The 17,915-nt window shown below is 37.6% G+C and overlaps 1 protein-coding gene across 2 annotated transcripts; it reads right to left on the bottom strand.

Moving 5' to 3' along the window:
- Window positions 1-2,337: 2,337 nt before the first annotated feature.
- Window positions 2,338-17,911, bottom strand: LOC113665411 (uncharacterized). 2 transcript variants are annotated; one of them, XM_089182179.1, is made up of 3 exons: window positions 17,755-17,911; window positions 3,643-3,716; window positions 2,338-3,323 (listed from the first exon to the last, which is right to left on the bottom strand). In XM_089182179.1, the coding sequence occupies exons 1-3, from the start codon at window positions 17,855-17,857 to the stop codon at window positions 2,997-2,999; spliced, it is 504 nt and encodes a 167-aa protein (XP_089038305.1). In that variant the 5' UTR covers window positions 17,858-17,911; the 3' UTR covers window positions 2,338-2,996. The 2 variants fall into 2 exon arrangements, 1 of the variants encoding a protein (XP_089038305.1); XR_016179695.1 differs by lacking the exons at window positions 2,338-3,323; window positions 3,643-3,716 and adding an exon at window positions 16,033-16,380 and having other exon boundaries at window positions 17,755-17,905.
- Window positions 17,912-17,915: the final 4 nt, after the last annotated feature.

Genomic DNA, 17,915 nt, shown 5'->3' with positions numbered 1-17,915 from the left:
ATTTCTCAAGATATCTCAAAGCATATGCAATGTTGTTTTTCTTGTCAGACCCCAACAGATTTTTATATCAAACGAGATGGCTCCAGATGGACAACACCCCAAGATTTTAAAGAAATTTTTACTCTCGCTGTAAAAGGGGAGTGAATCCTTATTTTAAGTCACTTTCAAAGTCACTGCTTACCCAGCGCTTATATCTCAGGCCCTTTTTTCAAAGAAAGAGTGTAAAATATTTATATGGAACCCCGCTTTCTCTCGTGTAGGACACCCCACTGAGCTTAGGTCGATCACTCCAGCCATCTCATTGCAGTTTGGAGAATAATATATAAACGCTTCACGACAAGAGTAGAATTTATAAAGTTTCAAAACAGACAAACTTTTTAGCTTCGAGCGTGAGTAGGAACTCCTCAAGATCCATGATAACTGTTTGAAATGTAGGTAAAAGAAAAAAAGCAAGAGAAAACAATGAAAACCTCACTCTTGTAGAAATCTTCCCATGTGTTTCTATTAGACAGTAAACCGCTACATGTTGACTCTCATTTTAACTGACGAGATTCTCACCCAACTAAAACCTTCACTTTTGGAGCATTCCTACTTTTTGCCATTTTTTGCGGAAAACATCGCCAAAGAAGGGCAACAACTGAAATGAAGCATGCGATGATAACGGGGCGCAAATATCGCCAGTTTGATCGCTCAACCCAGTTCGTGCTATCTTCCAACGTTTCGCAAATTGTGTTCAATGGATCAACTCCTGCGCCAACTTGGCCGCTGTCCTCTTTTGAGTTATTTCTGATTTCTTTTAGATGCACCGGATCATCGCCCTCGTAACCTTCGTTTATCGCAACCTTTTCGAGAGGATGAGCGCATATTTATGAAGTGCACACCAGTTTAATTGAGCCGATGTAAAAAATGGCGTAAACTATCTGATCTTAGCTCAACTAGCCAGTGACTTTACTTGTGGTTTTGATAATCATCTGTTCCTCAGTGAGCGTGTATAATTACGTATTTGTAATGATTTTCTGATGTGATGCATTTCCAAATTGGCGCCCTAAACGGTTTGGGGGCAACAGTCGCTAGTGAGGAGACACTTCAACGGTGCATGAACAAAAAAGATATTTCTCTGTGTTTGATGCCGTTTTTTTAATTTTCTAATCAAAGACTGCTTGACGTCAGGGAAAAAATAAAAGCAAGGAAAACAGAAAAAAATTAAAAGCAAAAAACAACAACAAAAGAAACAAAAAAAAACAGCAATTAAAAACAACAAACCACTTTAAACTGTCAGCTCAAAGAAGCTGTTAGATTACTTGGTTACAGTAATGATAATCAGAAATTAACACTTCAACAAACAGTAACTGATATATCAGACAGAGAACAATCAGGTCTGACGTTATCAGAGTTCTCTCTTGTATGTCGTTGAGACAAGACCACCAGCTGTCTGACTTACTTCTATATAGTTTTAGATCAGTGTCAGTATCTGAGCAACGGCTTACCTACCCCTCCCCTAACCCAACCCTAACCCGTACATGTTATCAGTTGGCTGTTTTTATGTTAGGGGAGGGGTAAGTGCATAATTGGTCAGATACTGACATAGATCCATATTCGTTTTCACATCAAATAATTTCACTTACGTAAAAATTTTAGGTCCACTTGTAATATTCAGAAAGTACAAACCGTTCTGAAAAGACGTTATCGATTCAGGTTAGAGGAAGGCGACAAAATATTAGTGAGTAAAGAGGCCTACCTCATGATAGTGGCTAAGCCAAATTTCTGCCCAGCATGAGTTCAGCTGCTATGTAAAATCTTCTGCATTACAAATAAAGAGAGACACTTAAACTTTCCTGTCATAAAATTTGCATTCTTTTTTGTTTTTGGGGAATTTACCATGTCTTTGACGCTTCTTTAATCGACTCGTGGTGACCCGACAAACCTCGACGAGTTTTCTGGTCTACAGCACGGAAGATCGGTTCTCGTATCGAAATAATGTCAGTTGAAACTGCCCTAAATGTAGAGGTGACACCTTAATTTTTCCTCCAAAATTAGGGAAAATATCTGCAGCATGGGTATTATTGAATGTATCAAATTCCTCCAGTTTTGGAAATCCCCGGCTTTGCATGGCAAGTTGTTGCTATGCTTACTGTAATCAATTTTGTGATTGGCGGACTTACTTCAATATACTTAGTGTGATTGGCTGATGTAACTGTCTGATTATAAGTGTCCAATTAGACCGACCGTCTGGATACACTGAAAAATGAAGGAGTTCTCACACCAATCACATTCGAGGAATCTGTAATGATTTCAATTAACGCCAAAATTGGTAGCCATAATAAACACTCACACCCCTCGCAACGTTTAAAATTTATTTATTTTACACCCTGCTTCTTATTCTGCTGCTATCCTTATTCCGTTTCAAAAAGAAAACCCTTTCATAACAGCATATTCGTAATAAGCAATAATGTAACAGTTGGCAATTCAAAAGTTGCCGTGGCTTCTCTATACTTTTTGAAACACTACAGAGAAAGAACTTGAATAACCCGAAAAGTAATGTTTCACATGAAAATGGATTTGTTTGTATTCCCTGCTTCTCTTATTTTGCTGCTATCCTTTTTGCGTATCAAACATAAAACCTTTCATAACAGCATATTTGCAGTAAGCAATAATGTAACAGTTAGCAATTCAAAAGCTACTGTGGCTTTTCTATATTTTTAAAATTCTACAGAGAAAGAACTTGAATAAATCGAAAACGATTAACATGAAAATTTTATGCGTAAGCATGTTCCAATCAAACACAGAAAAATCACTAGATTTTCCCATAACAATGCCTACGTCATCAAGATGACAATCAGGAATATACATCTCTTACGGAGAGAGCAATGAAGACTGCACTGAGCGTTGAGTTAATACTGTCCTATGTCTTTTACATCCACTGCGGATCCAAGCTCGATTTCTTTGTGGAGCGGGGTGGGCATGGTCTCATTCCCTGACCAGTGGCCTATTTGGTATCAATTAATCTCGTCATTTAACACAGTAACAACATCGTAGCGGTCAAGGTCAATGAAGATGTCTCTCAGTAAAGTTAAAGGCTTGCCCATTGTTTCGAATACGTTGAGGACGTGTTGCGTTGGTGACTCGTGGTTACGGTTTCCCAGGAATTGTATATCTGAGCAAGAAGCTCCTAAGCTTTCTGCCAGACACCTCCAGTTTCCGGGCTTGGACTCGATGTCTAGCAGCTTCATTAATGTCCTACGGACAGATTCTGGAATCTTTTTTTCTTTACGAGTACGTTGCCGTGGCCAAACTCCGTATTTAAAAGGATGGCAACCATTTTCCTTCGAAATAGAATGAGATCATTGAGGATCTTAAGGAATGTTGATTCAAAGGAGGAAGGCTTATGCTAATATCTGCCAACATCAAACTTTGAAATTCCTTAAAGATTTTCCCAGTAACTCTTTTCTTCACGATTTACAGCCCTTAACAGGGCTGGTTAGACCTGATCACTCATGAAGTATGCATAGGGAACACACTACTGGAGAGGCAAAAGTGGTCATCCTCGATAAATTTAAGTGCGTAGTCTTTTTTTTAAATCAAACAAAAAACTTAATAAAAGGACTTCTTCGAAGGGGAAAACATGAATTGGTGCCCACTTACCTTCATTAAGATGTGGAATCTCTTCATATATTCTTCCCAATGAGCGAAGTCATCTTTAGTATCTTCGTTTTCGTCTAGAATAAAAGGAAAAACCGTAGTTCTAGCTCATCCCCCCTCCCCTTCCGCCCCTTAGATCCGCTTCTAACGAATGCAAAGTTGCGAAGTTTGGGGCAAGAACGAAGGAATGTAAAGCCTTATACCCTTTTCACACCAAAGCTTAAACAAGTTTAAGTCTTGTTTTAATAAACTAGTTTTAACAAACTACCTGTTCACACCGCGGGCGCGTGTAACCAAACATGCTTAAAACCGTGTTTAATAAAACTACCTAAACGAGGTTGTTTAACCATCGTGTTTAATTAAACACATTAAAGATGGCGGCTGCCAAAAAGACTCGAGGAAGAGTTTGGGAAAACCAGGAAACATTATTGCTACTCCAGAAGTGGGGGGACGAAAATGTACAAATGAAATTATTCTCCTGTACAAGAAAGAGGCTTACATGGAAAGAAATAAGCGATTTTATTCGAGCGGCAGACTGACAGAGATGAAGATGCTTGCAAAACAAGAATTCACACTTTAGTAAGTGCGTATCGTTCTTGCAAAGATGAATGCGAAAAGACCTGAAACGGAACTCTAACATGATTTCTTTACAATTTTACTTCCAAGATCAATAGAGTTGTACAATAATTGAGATAAGTATTAGCTCAAACAGTGTTCCACATGATTTACTCTCGACTTTAACTTCTGCATTTAACGATTTCTTGTGTTCCTTCGCAGAAATAACAACAGATGCAAACAAGCCATTTTTCAAACCCGCTACGAAGAAGCGTAAGCTGTCAACGACGGATACCTCTGTAAAAATTGACAAGGCGTCGGAGGCATTTGTTTCCTATCAGCAAGCTGTTGATAGGAGTTTTCTGGCCGCAGAGGAGGCTCGTGAAAGACAAGAAAAAAAGAAGGGAAGGAGGAAAGGAGGAAGACCAAGAGTTTCCGCTAAAACTGGTGCAAGTACTTCGAAAATAAAGAGTACGCGTTTTCAACAATTTCATTTGCGCTCGTACCTGCGACGGTTTGAACTAGTTTAGTTTAATTTATGCGCTAAGTTGAGAGATGTTTTACGAAATCTAATGGCCGATTACCAGTCGTTGGAAAAGGCGCAAAAAAAAAAAAAAGAAAAAAACTGTATTGAACTTAAAACTTAAATCATTTACGATGACATGCTCTGTTTAACCTTTCCTTACTTGAATTGTCTTCTATGGTTGTGTTCAATGAATGAGCCGCCAGCAATCGGATCCCTCTGCTATGCGCAAAGGGCTCTGGGATCGTCACCGGGCAAACAACGCTAATTGCTTCAAAGAAATGTATGGCGAAAAGTTGCTTTGGCGTCCAAAAATACAATTTTTAAGAGAATTCAGCGCTTTTTTGCAGCCGTTTTAAGAGAAAAGAATGAAAGCAATGTTAATACGTGGGAAGTGTAAATTTTTGTTTAGATAATCATGAGATATGTGTTAAAATCTTCCGATAAAGTTCTCTTCTTGCACAAGGTTTATTGTAAAATCGGTATCTCGTAATGGTCATGAAATATCTCGAAATTAAGTAATTATTGTGGGTATGTAACCCATTCAAGCTTTTTCAGTTGTAAAAAAATGTGTGCAGTCTACTTCTGACTCATTTCTAAGCTTGTTAACACAAATATTATTGGAAATATGCCTCGCTACGATCACTGTGCTGTATGGGGTTGTAACAACGATCGAAGGTACCCAGAAAAGCAAACTATTCTTCCTCATGTTGGAATATTGATTTTACTCGTCCAAGAGCAAGAAAGATGTCTTTTCATGGGCTAGATCTATTAATCGTGATCACTTCAAGGTAACAGTGAGTAAATAGGTATGTTCAAATCATTTTGGATAAGGTTACAAAACTTCTGAAGGTCCTACACCAACGTTGTACATGAAAGGTTACGATTGTGAGTCAAGTAAATCTAGAGACCTTCCCCAAAGATCCGATCTACACTGATCAAAGATAGTCGCCCAAGGAAGAGAAAGCGAAGTAGTGACGAAACTGAAGTTCCAGTTGAGAATGAGCCCTTTGTGGAGGACGAGACTTTATTAGAAAACACGGAATTAGATTATGTAGCCTCAGCATTCCCTGTAGATACTGATCATGAAGCTAGTTTTCTTGTTGAATCAGCTACACAGACAGGTGAAAGAGAAGAGAAAATATTTCATTGACCAGGTAACTTGTTCTAAAAACTGTTATTGTTACACAGGTGAAACTAGGTCTAAGCTTGATTTGGTTTTTGAATTTTTAGAACCAAAGGCCACTGAAATACGTCTCTGGAGGGGTAGTTAGAATACTAAAAAGTAATCAAAAAACGAGTAGCTCAGACATAAAAACAGAGGAAAAATGATGGAGTCTTGACAAGATGGGAACAACTTGTTCTCACCTTGGTGTGAACAAGAACAGGTTTCCATGTCAAATTCCTAGCTGACACTTTTGGCATTAATTCTTCTCAAGTATCCAGAATTTACAATACATGGTAACATTTCTTTCTCAAGAGCTGTCCTTCCCAGTTCCGCGGCCTTTAAGATCAAAATTACAAAAATGTCTGCCAAAAAGGTTAAAAAAATTTAAGAATGTAAGAGTAATAATTGTCTTGAACTTCACATACAAAAACCAAAAGTTCCTTCAAGCCAAGAGACCATATGGAGTAATTACAAACACTAGAACACTTCCAAATTATTGGTAGGAATAACACCAACTGGTGTTGTATCCTTCATTGCATCATTATGAATGGGATCCATCCGTGACAAAGAAATCGTTAGGCAAAGTGGACTGCTGGACTTGCTTGAGGAGGGGGATGCAGTAATGGCTGACAAGGGTTTTGTGATTCGGGATCTCTTAACATTTAAAAAAGTCCACCTTGTCTCATCAGCCTACTGTTGAGGACCACGCCTATCAGCTAAAGGGACAACACATACCCTTCGTGTAGCATCACTAAGAATTCACGTTGAAAGAGACATTTTGAAATTGAAGCAATTTAGAATTCCACTTTTGTTAAAACCATTGTTGGATAGAATTATTGTTGTTTGTGCAGCATTAACTAATTTATGTCCAAGAAGCATAAAGTAACGAACACACTGTATAAACAAGAACTTTTATTTACTGAATTTGTTGATCTTCTTGTCTTTGGGATAACTGTTTTGTGTGAAAATTGTCACTAAGTAAGGTCTCCATAAGGAAAGAAGGAACTGTTTACTGACAGTAAAACTTGTAAACTGTTGCTACAACAGTTTCCCAAAACTTATCATGAAAAGTAATTGTAACAATAAATATCCCTTTACTTGTATAGGTGACAAAATCACAAGTTTTTAAACCTGCAACTGCCATGCCAGTCTGAACTTGGAAATAATGTAGATGATTTTTGTCCAGAAAAACGTTCTCATTTTCATCTTTTTTTCCACCAACAGTTGGTAGCAGGAAAGCAATTTTAGGGTCAAGATCCTTCCCTTTAAATGGACATTTTATCTCTACTACTGAAGGGTCACAACACTGACATTTTCTAATACCATCTAGACTTGCTCCTGTCCAAGAATAACTGCTACTAATTAGGAAACCTGGCTCCTTGAGATCAAATGAACAGTGCTTTTTTTCATTGACTTTTGAGTAGTAAAATTTTGCATTTTCTTCTTCCTTTATACCATGTTCTATGGCTTCAGGATACACTAGGTTTTCTTTAAATTCTTTTTGTTCAGTGAAATTTTTAACAGTGAGTGATACATTAATACGAGGAACTTTTTCCTAGAGTTTTTTGTCAGGTATAAAGAGATTTAATTTTTTCCCCAGCAACTAAAAGGTGTCTCATCTCATACCTGCTTTTGTTTTTGTGCTGTCCAATGGTTGCTTTGTTTATGGTCATTCTATCATTATCTGAAAAGGTCAAGGCTTTTAGAAATTCTTCAGCAAAATTTAAAAGGTTGTCTTCCGATAGCTTGATAAAATTTTTCTTGACATAATTCTTAGCTGGGAATAATATAGTCAGGTGAGATATATTATTCTCACAATGAGAAGAATTTTCATTTTCATCATAATTTGGGGAAAATGTTAAAAAATCAAGGATACCATAACAAGGATAAATTTTTTGAAGTTTCTTTGCAAAGTCAATTTTTTCTCTCCGAGTTATTTCCTTTCTACCTTTCATGGGTCTAGGACCAAAGGAATCAATCCAGGAATCATCATATAGTGTTTTTTCTTTTCTTTTTCATCAAAGAGCTTTTGGAAACTTTCAGATGATTAAAAATGTCCATTGGTCCAAATGGAGGGAACTGAGAGAAGTCATTGCGCAATGATGCCGTTTAGAAGGGGTCCAAAATTTTGTCCTGCTGGAAGTGTGAGGCATCTTGACAAACATTCATCAATGGACTCATTTTCAAAGTCAGGGTCAGTACGAAGGTCCATAGAAGCAATTTCTTTAGTTAGGTGAATAAGTTCAGTTATGTGATAAGTGGAGACTTGTTTGACTGGTTTAGAAGATAGTTGCTTGGTAGTGGTACATGAAGTCTTGTCTGTTATTGTTTGGGAACTGGTCATGGTGGAATAAGATGGTTGTTGGACAGCAGAAGGTTTAGTACATGTAGCTGGATTTAGCTGTTTCACAGAAGAGGTTTGTTTGGCAGTGGTAGCTTCTGGAGATTGAGTTAGCTTTTTCATAGTTGTTTTAGAGTACGAATACAATGTTTTTGTATTTAAAGAAGCTAGATCTTGACCAGGTTGCTTGGATTCTGTAGCTTTAATCAAATGTGGTTTGAAGGATGAGTTTGTGGCATTTGTTTCACAGCTTTGGCATATGAATTACCACTGTTTCCTAAATCTGTTGAAACAGAGGATGCTGTATTCTCAGGCAGAGGAGGACTAAGAGGAGCTACCTCTAGGCAGAAGGAGATTAAAATGATTTGCCTGAGCATACTCATCATGATACATCAAAGTGATTGGACACTTGCACTTCTTTTTTGTGAGCGATGAAAACGAATCAGTCGGTTCAAAGTTGTACCATTTTTTCTGCGACGATGAGAAGGTGCAAATAGGTCGCTCGAGAAGCGATGCACAGCTGAAGATGTCCACAGTTTCAGCCCAAGTTCCCGTGATCTTGCTGTTTTTAACATGATCCTCCACGGAGTTCGAAGAGAAAAGTAGCGGCTCAAACACCTTCGGATTTCCCTCTATCAAACTAGAACTTAACCTGCGGATTTCTTCATGTTTCTCATCACTTATTTCAAAATTCCAAGAGCAATTTCTCGCTAAAAACTAAAAACAATTTCCATCTCCTCTTACGACGAATTCTCTCCTTTGAGGAGGTAAATTTCCGGAAGCCATAATTTGTATATAAAAGAGGTTAGCTAGTATTAAAAATAGCAGTGCACTCGTAAATTTAGCTGAAAATACTTTATTAGGTAATTTCCTTTGATTTCTACGTAACTTTGTGATGTTTCGAGACCATTGCGAGATGTCGATTTCACGATAAATCTTACGCAAGGAGAGAACTTTATCGGTAGATATATATATGTTATTTGCCGGCTGGGAGGTCCGTATGGTGAAAAACTGTGACCGAGGTCTTGAAAATACTGCCCGAGGCCGTAGGCCGAGGGCAGCATTTTCAAGACCGAGGTCCCAGTTTTTCACCATACGGACCGACCCTTAGCCGGTAAATAACATATTTATTGTTTTTAAACTTGACGAAATTCTTTCCGAAAGAACCCGAATGACTTATGGCCGTAAATACGGCAAGATCTTCCATAAACTGAACAATTTTTGAGTGAGTAAATGGTAGTTAAAATAGAGGTGAAGCAAATTTAAGAGAGATGCCTCAGCGAAACATTTTCATTTCGGTAACGATAAAGGTGATTTAAAAGGCTTCCAAACAAACTTTGAAACATTATTTTTACAAGTATCTGTCACAATCTGACACCTGTCAATTAGAGAGTGCGCAAGAAGAAAAAATCGTAGGAACATTTGAAAACCAACAGAACTAGTTTGGCAAGGACTGTCACGACAATGTTTTCTTAAAAATCAGTTAATGATCTAACGGAAAGTATTATTTACTCTTATCGACCATTCATTCATGTACGAAGATTTACCACTGTTCATTAAGTAAACGGCGAGGAAAGTAATTGTGAGTAAATTAAATTTTTTATTTTGAAGTTGTGGGAGTTTGCTCGTTTGTTTGCTGTAATGGCGTGTTTAACTCTGATCTTTCCTTCACAAAAACTAAATTCGAACGGCACACTCCAACGAGACACAAGGGAATTTAATGCGGCCTTTTCTCAATTCCTTCAATTTCTGTTGTGCAATTTAAGGTACAAATGTCCAAATTGAACGGAATTGGAAAGACTCACCAGGAGCGTATCATTGTTGTAGAACTTAAATTAAAACTTCGCTCGCTTTTTTTTACTATGAACAAATTGCTCGAGAAAATTCAGATATTAAACGAATGAAAGTTCCATCGTTCAGTTTAACTGTAACCAAATACCTCACGTTTCAACTTTCTGGGTACTTTTTGTGAACGATTAAAATTAATTGCAGACGGTTTTTAGGCCGCTTGTCAACCAACGTAATAACACTATTGTTTATACAAATTCATTCTGAAACCAATATTTTTATGTCAACCAAAGTGATTTGTTAGAGAGAAAAGGGAGGATTCATAAGTTATTTATCGGCTTGAGGTAGTGACCGACGTGTTTGCTAAAAAATACTGCCCAGCCGGAAAACGAGGTATATTTATGAAAAATGACAACGAAAGTTAGGATGTACTCGGAGACTCACGAAAGCGTTACCGTGGCCCGTGGGCAGAGATAGGAAAATACTGACCGGGTAAAGAACCAATCAGATTGCAAGATTCGTTACCGTGCCCTCTAAAAAAACAATAATATTATTGTTTTTTTAGAGGGCACGGTAACGAATCCTGCAATCTGATTGGTTCTTTACCCGGTCAGTATTTTCCTATCTCTGCCCACGGGCCACGGTAACGCTTTCGTGAGTCGCCGTGTACATCTCAACTTTCGTTGCCATTTTTCATAAATATACCTCGTTTTGCCCGCTGGGCAGTATTTTTAAGCAAACACATCGGTCACTACCTCAAGCCGACTTAAGAATCCTCTCTTTCTCTCTCTCAAATCAATTTAGTTGACAAAAAAATATTGGTTTCAGAATGAATTTGTATAGGCAATGGTGTCATTACGTCGGCTGACAAGCGGCCTAAAAACCGTCTGCAATTGATTTTAATCATTCACAAAAAGTACTTAGAAAGTTAAAACGTGAGGCATTTGGTTACAGGTAAACTGAACAATGGAACTTTCATTCATTTAATGTCTGAATTTTCTCAAACAATTTGTTCGTAGTAAAAGAGCGAGCGAAGTTTTAATTTCAGTTCGACAATAAATATACGCTCTCGGTGAGTCTTTCAAAGTCCGTTCAATTTGGACATTTGGACCATAAATTGCACAACAGAAACTGAAGGAATTTATTGAGAAAAGGCCGCATTAAATCCCCTTGTGTCTCGTTGGAGTGTGCCGTTCGAATTCAGTTTTTGTGGAGGAAAGACCAGATTTACACACGACGTCGCAGCAAACAAACGAGCAAACTCTCACAACTTCAAAATAAAAAATTTGAATTTACTCACAATTACTTTCCTCGCCGTTTACTTAATGAACAGAGGTAAATCTTCGTACATGAATGAATCGTCGATGAGAGTGAATAATACTTTCCGTTATATCATTGATTGTTTTTGAAGAAAACATTGTCGTGACAGTCCTTGCCAAACTAGTTCCATTGTTTTTCAAATCTTCTTGCGCTTTTTTTTTCTTACGCGCTCTCTAATTGACAGGTGTCAGATTGTGACAGATAGTTTTAAAAATAATGTTTCCAACTTTGTTTGGAAGCCTTTTAAATCACCTTCATCGTTACGGAAATGAAAATGTTTCGCTGAGGCATCTCTCTTAAATTTGCATCACTTCTATTTTAACTACCATTTACTCACTCAAAAAGATCTTGCCGTATTTACGGCCATAAATCATTCGGGTTCTTTCGGAAAGAATTTCGTCAAGTTTAAAAACAATAAATATGTTATTTACCGGCTAAGGGTCGGTCCGTATGGTGAAAAACTGTGACCTCGGTCTTGAAAATGCTGCCCTCGGCCTACGGCCTCGGGCAGTATTTTCAAGACCTCGGTCACAGTTTTTCACTATACGGACCTCCCAGCCGGCAAATAACATATATATATGTCATGGTTATTTTATCAAAGACTTACACTTCCCACGTATCAACATTGCTTTCATCCTTTTCTGATAAAACAGCTGCAAAAAAGCGCTGAATTATCCCAAAAATCGTTTTATTGGACGCCGAGACAACTTTTCGCCACATATTTCTTTGCCAGTAGCAATTTGCGTTGTTTGCCCTAAGGCGATCCCAGAACCCTTTGCGCATAGCAGAGAGATCCGATTACTGGCAACTCGTTTACTGATTATGCTTTTAGTCCAAGGCCAAGGTGCGTTGGACTTGTCGAAGAAAGCTCTCACACTCCTAAAGTTTTTGTGGCTGCTGCCTCTTATAGGGAGAGAAGCCACATATTTTGTCGTTGCTTACAGAGCAGGCGTAATTTTGGCGAGCGAGTGCCTCGAAAATTATGGCCGCCATCTTTGATTTTAATAGCAGCGGAAGGCTGGGGAGCGAAAGAAATTTTAACGAAGGGGGCAGTCGACGGTCAAAAATAAGGAGAGGGGTAGGGGTGGGGGAGTGAAGATTTTTGAAAGAAAAGAAAGAAACAGCCACACTGTTTCACCGTTTCATCATCATAGTATGTCGGCATCAAAAAAATTATGGTGAGTACTTCCCATGCAGTTGTTTGCGCTTCAAAGAATCGTTTACGCTCAAATGGAAGAAAACTCGTCGAACAGATTAACGGCAGCTATACTCGATGACTGTCGTTTGGAAAATAAAGAGTGCGGCAAAGATCGGCTCACATTTGTGACCATGGAGGAGGTTTTGTAGAAGCCATTTCTTTCTTGGCTGAAAAAAATTGCCCAAAACCCAAGGTGTAATTTTTTCAGTTCTTGCCATGACACTATGGAAGATGATAAACATCCCAACCATTTCACGATGGACTAAATTCCAGGAGCGTGGATGCTCAGGATCAAAAAACACAACAACAGAGGAGCTGTGCGACAGCGAACCGCCGAGGGAACAAAGGACTGAGTAAACAGCAAGGATCGAAATGCACCAATCAGAGCTGTTGAAAAAACAACTGATCATGGCAGAGCATCATGCTTTATAAGATCACGCATGACCAGTCGACCTCATCGCCTGAAGAAGACTAGCAGTATGCAGTCGAAACGTCGTCAGTCACACGTGACTGCATCGTGAGACAAACGAAAAAACTCAGCTTTTATTGTTATTCACCACGATGAATAACCACAACCTTTTCTGTGAGCAAGTAGTTCCTTCTTACTTAGTTGCAATTTTCACACAAAACAGTTATTCCAAAGTCAAGAAGATCAACAAATTCAGTAAATAAGTTTTTGCTTCTGCAGTGTGCTCCTTACTTTATGCTTCTTTGACATAAATTAGTTAAAGCAGCACAAACAAAAATAATTCTACCCGACATTGTTTTTAACAAAAGAGGAATAACTCCTGAAAGAATTTTTCATTGTTTCAATTTCAAAATGTTTTTTTTTTAAACATGAGCTCTTAGCGATGTCACTCGGCTGGTATTTATAGTCCCTTTGGCTGACAGGCGTGGTCCTCTACAATAGGCTGGTGAGACAAGGTGGACTTTTTTAAAGGTTAAGAGATACCGAATCATAAAATCCTTGTCAGCCATGACTGTACCCCCCCCCCCCCCTCAAGCAAGTACTGCAGTCCACTTTGCCTAACAATTTCTTTGTCACTGATGGATCCCATCCATAAGGGTGGAATGAAGGATACAACACCAGTTGGTGTTATTCTTACTAATAATGTGGAAGTGTTCCAGTGTTTGTAATTTCTCCATGTGATCTTTTGGCTTGAAGGAACTCTTGGTTTTTTTTATGAAAAGTTCAAGACAGTCAATTGTTACTCTTACGTTCTTGAAATTTTTTGGACCTTTTTGCAAGACATTTCTGTAATTTTGATCTTGATGGCCATGAAACTAGAGAGGACAGCTCTTGAGAAAGAAATGTTGTTCATGTATTGTAAATTCCGGATACTTGAGAGGAATCAATGCCAAATTGTCAGCCAGGAATTTGACATTGAAATATTTTCTTGTTCCCACTAAGGCGAGAATACTGGGAGGCTGTCTTTAATCGTGTGAGTAGGGATTTAATCAAAAGTTGTTCTCATCTTGTCAAGACTCCATCATTTTTCTCTGTTTTGGTGTCTTAGCCACTTGTTTTTTTTTTTAATTATTACTTTTTGGTATTCTAACTATCCCTACAGACACGTATTTCAGTGGCCTTTGGTTCTAAAATTCAAAAACCAAATCAAGTTTAGACCTAGTTACACCTGTGTAACAATAACAGTTTTTAGAACAAGATCCTTGGTCGATGAAATGTTTTCTTTTCTCTTTCACTTGACTCGGACACTGTCTGTGTAACTGATTCAACAAGAAAACTAGCTTCATGATCAGTATGGATGCCGAGGCTACACATGTAATCTAATTCAATGATTTCTTCGAATAAAGTTGTTTCTTCCAAAAGGGGCTCATTCTCAACTGGAACTTCATTTTTGTTACTACTTCGCTACTTCCTTGAACGCCTCTTCTTTGGTCTGCATCGGATCTTTGGGGGAGGTCTCTAAGATTTACTCTCAAAATCGTACCCTTTCGTGTACAACGTTGGTGGAGGACATTCAGAAGTTCTATAACCTCATGAATGCAAAATGATTTTAACAGACCTTCGTACTCAATGTTACCTTGAAGTGATCACGATTAATAGATCTAGCCCACGACAAAAAATATTTCTTACTCTTGAGGGAGTACAATCTTAATGTTGCAACATGAGGAAGAGCATTTTGCTCTTCTGGGTACCTTTGATCTTTGTTACAACCCCACACAGCACAGTAATTGCCGCAAGGCATATTTCCAATAATATTTGTGTTAACGAGCTTAAAAGTAAGCCAGAAGTGGACTGTACAAACTTATTTACAACTGAGAAGACTTGAATGGGTTATCTATTCGTGATTGTTACTTAATTTCAGGCCATTACGAGATGTCGATTTCACAATAAACCATACACAAGGAGAGAACTTTAGCGGTAGATTTTAACACATATCTCATGGTTATTTAAACAAAAACTTACACTCCCCACGAATCAACATTGCTTTAATCCTTTTCTGATAAAACGAATGCAAAAAGGCACTGAACTCTCTTTCAACACCAACCCTGATACCTCCCCAAACCAATTTTTCATTTCTCTCAGGAGTTCAAGGGAGTGGGGTTTTACTGTAGTACCATTCTTTCTCTCTGTTCCTTTTCCTTCTAATTCTTTTCATTCTCTATATATCTTATTCAAAAATTGGTCATATTTCTAGAAACTATGAAGCTCATGCTAGAGTGAATTTTTATAACCCATTTGTTATATGCTAATAAGTTTTCACTGAATGCTCTTCCATTCCCCTTCCCTTTTTCTTTATTTTTTGGTTTCTTTTCTCTTGTTTTCTTTTATCCTTTTTTCCCCTCACTACAATTTTCAATGTCCACTAATTTATGACAAAGAGCTCTCTGTTTGCCTTATGCTGTATACAAGGTGATGTCCAAAAACTTGGAAGGTCAACTCACACACTGAAGAGATAAGGCCTATTGTAACTTCATGGGAGGCCACTGGTTAACTGCAAGACACTTGACAGAGTTGAGTGAATATGAATGACCTGACGGCAATTCCTGCAAAGGCCATATTTTTGATATCAGAGGTAAGTTTCAGCCTTGCCCAGTTGTTGTTGATGATGCCTCTGGACCAGGTGAAGGTGGAAATTGTACTCGAACAGCTGTGTGATTCCCGCCATTCCTACTATTTTAGGAATCTAACGTTAATCTTATCCTTTGTTTATGCCTGGATTTGCTATTCAAAATCTCCCACGATTTACAAAAATGATGAGATGAAGTTCTAAAAACCATGACTCCTAGCCTGTTAACCTTTCTTACCCATCCTTACTCATACCTTTCCTTTTAGCAAAAACACTAGACACAGGTGTCATCATAAGGGCTCATAGCTACAGATCACAGCCGAAAAATGAAGAGCCATGGAGGTTGCAGGTATTTAATGACCATGTAGTTTTGTTTGAGCTTAAAGAAGTCTAAAATTCACTGAACGTACTCAGGAATAATAAATAAACCAACACAAATGTTACACAAATATGTTTTAAATATGCTTTTTTGTGTTTTTGTTGATTTGCAACAGTTTTATTGAAATGCTGACCAAAGATTTAAAAAAGTAGTATTTGATGAAAATATACACATAATAAAGCAGATATTGAGCCTTCTATAAAAAAATTTTTCTATAACTTTGAAATCTCAAGGGCTCCAGAAGTCCAAAAATCAAATAACTCTTGCAACTGTGAGGCTGGAGAAGGACTGTGCAACCATCCAATAGGGCTGGTTTATCTCCTTGAGCACAATTGTAAATTGCGTCTATGGAGTGTACCACCTGCTATGTCCAAGACAAGAAGTTTGCCAAGACATGGCATGTGCAAGTCCATCTCAACAAGCCTAATCTAAGTCTGATCAAAAGTAAAAACAGAAAACAGTTGGTCATAGAGTGACATACAAAATTACCAGTGCTACACTCTTCCCTTTTTTTTCCATTTTCGCTCACCTCTTTTTACTCCTCTGTATCTTATTTTCACTCTTTTCTTTTTTTCTCTATTATTATTATTTAATTTTCTCTTTTCTTGTTTCTCTTTTTTTCCATTTCCTCTTTTACTTTTAATATTTCATTTCTCTCTCTCTTTTTTTTCATTTTCTCTTTTGCCTTCATTTTTTCTCTTCTCTCTCTCTTTTTTTGTGTGTCTTCATCTTTTTTGTTTTGTTTTGTTTTATCTGTTATATTTACAATAACATCATACAACCTATGAAGTTCATACCAGGTATAATGTTCTATAATGTACTATAACATGATACTTAGACACTTGTCACTGGAAACCCTTGTCAGCCCAAGGACACATTAGCATTAGCCATTTTGTGAACAGTCATGCATGTTTGCAATATAATATTTAGTGGATGAGTTTTTGTTAGCACATGGCATCTTTGATATCAACTTGATTGATTGTTCTATAGCACTATCAAATCACCTACATATATATATTTGGACATGTGCAATTTGGTGGTCTTAATTTTTGAGGAGGTAAGGAGGAGCCATAAGAAAATGAAACCAGAATAATGCTCTGCATACCATACACAGTGGATAATTTATTCACCAAGCCACCCACCAAATGGGGATTATGCCTCACGTTTTGGGACAAAATCATTAAAAAATTATCTTTGTGAGACTTCAGCATCCCTCATTTGCCCCCTCTTCTCACCTTGCTGGAAGAAGGTTGGGTGGTTGCCAGTGACAAGAACATTGCAAAATACTAAAACTGACAAAAGTTCATTCACTATTCTTAAACATAAAGGGAAAATATTCAAATTAATGATAGGTTCAAATGTAAATATATGAAAATCATGTATGTGAATTGCGGGTAATTAAATAAATGTCGAAGCGATCTTCCCAGTTATGAACACTGCTTAAGCAGAAGTCAAAATAAGGCCTGAAATAAAATTCAGGCTGAACCAATGACCGTAAAAAAAAAACCCGTGAAGAGATGGATAACTGACTGTAAATATATGAAAATAATATATAATAACAGGTCCACCAGATAATAACAATCGTTGAGAAATTAAAACGATGTACTTACCGCTAACGAGGTTTCGACTACTGTAACTTAGTTCATTAAGATTCACCTAAGTTAGGTAACATGTAAAAAACGTAGAAAACGACGGTGTAACTCGGAAAATATCTACTTAAAATAATTTAGGACTGATAGGTAACTTCTTTTCACTTTCCATCGAAGTTTACAAGCTAAAAAATACAAGTAAAATTAAAAATAACTTACCAAGATTTCCAAGATCTTTGTAAGGCCTCTTTAATATACCAAAGAGTGTGGAGATCCAACGAAAGAATCTCACATAGAAGGGAACTTTATGCGAAGAAGTCATACTGAAATATCTTCCCAAAACAAGGAAGTTTTAGCTACGCATAATTTTGTAAGCCTTT

The sequence above is a fragment of the Pocillopora damicornis genome, chromosome 9, assembly GCF_964200805.1.
Source record: "Pocillopora damicornis chromosome 9, jaPocDami1.2, whole genome shotgun sequence".
Lineage (NCBI taxonomy): Eukaryota > Metazoa > Cnidaria > Anthozoa > Scleractinia > Pocilloporidae > Pocillopora > Pocillopora damicornis.
The sequence above is the reverse complement of the archived record's forward strand: the minus strand, read 5'-3'. Positions and strand labels throughout refer to the sequence as shown.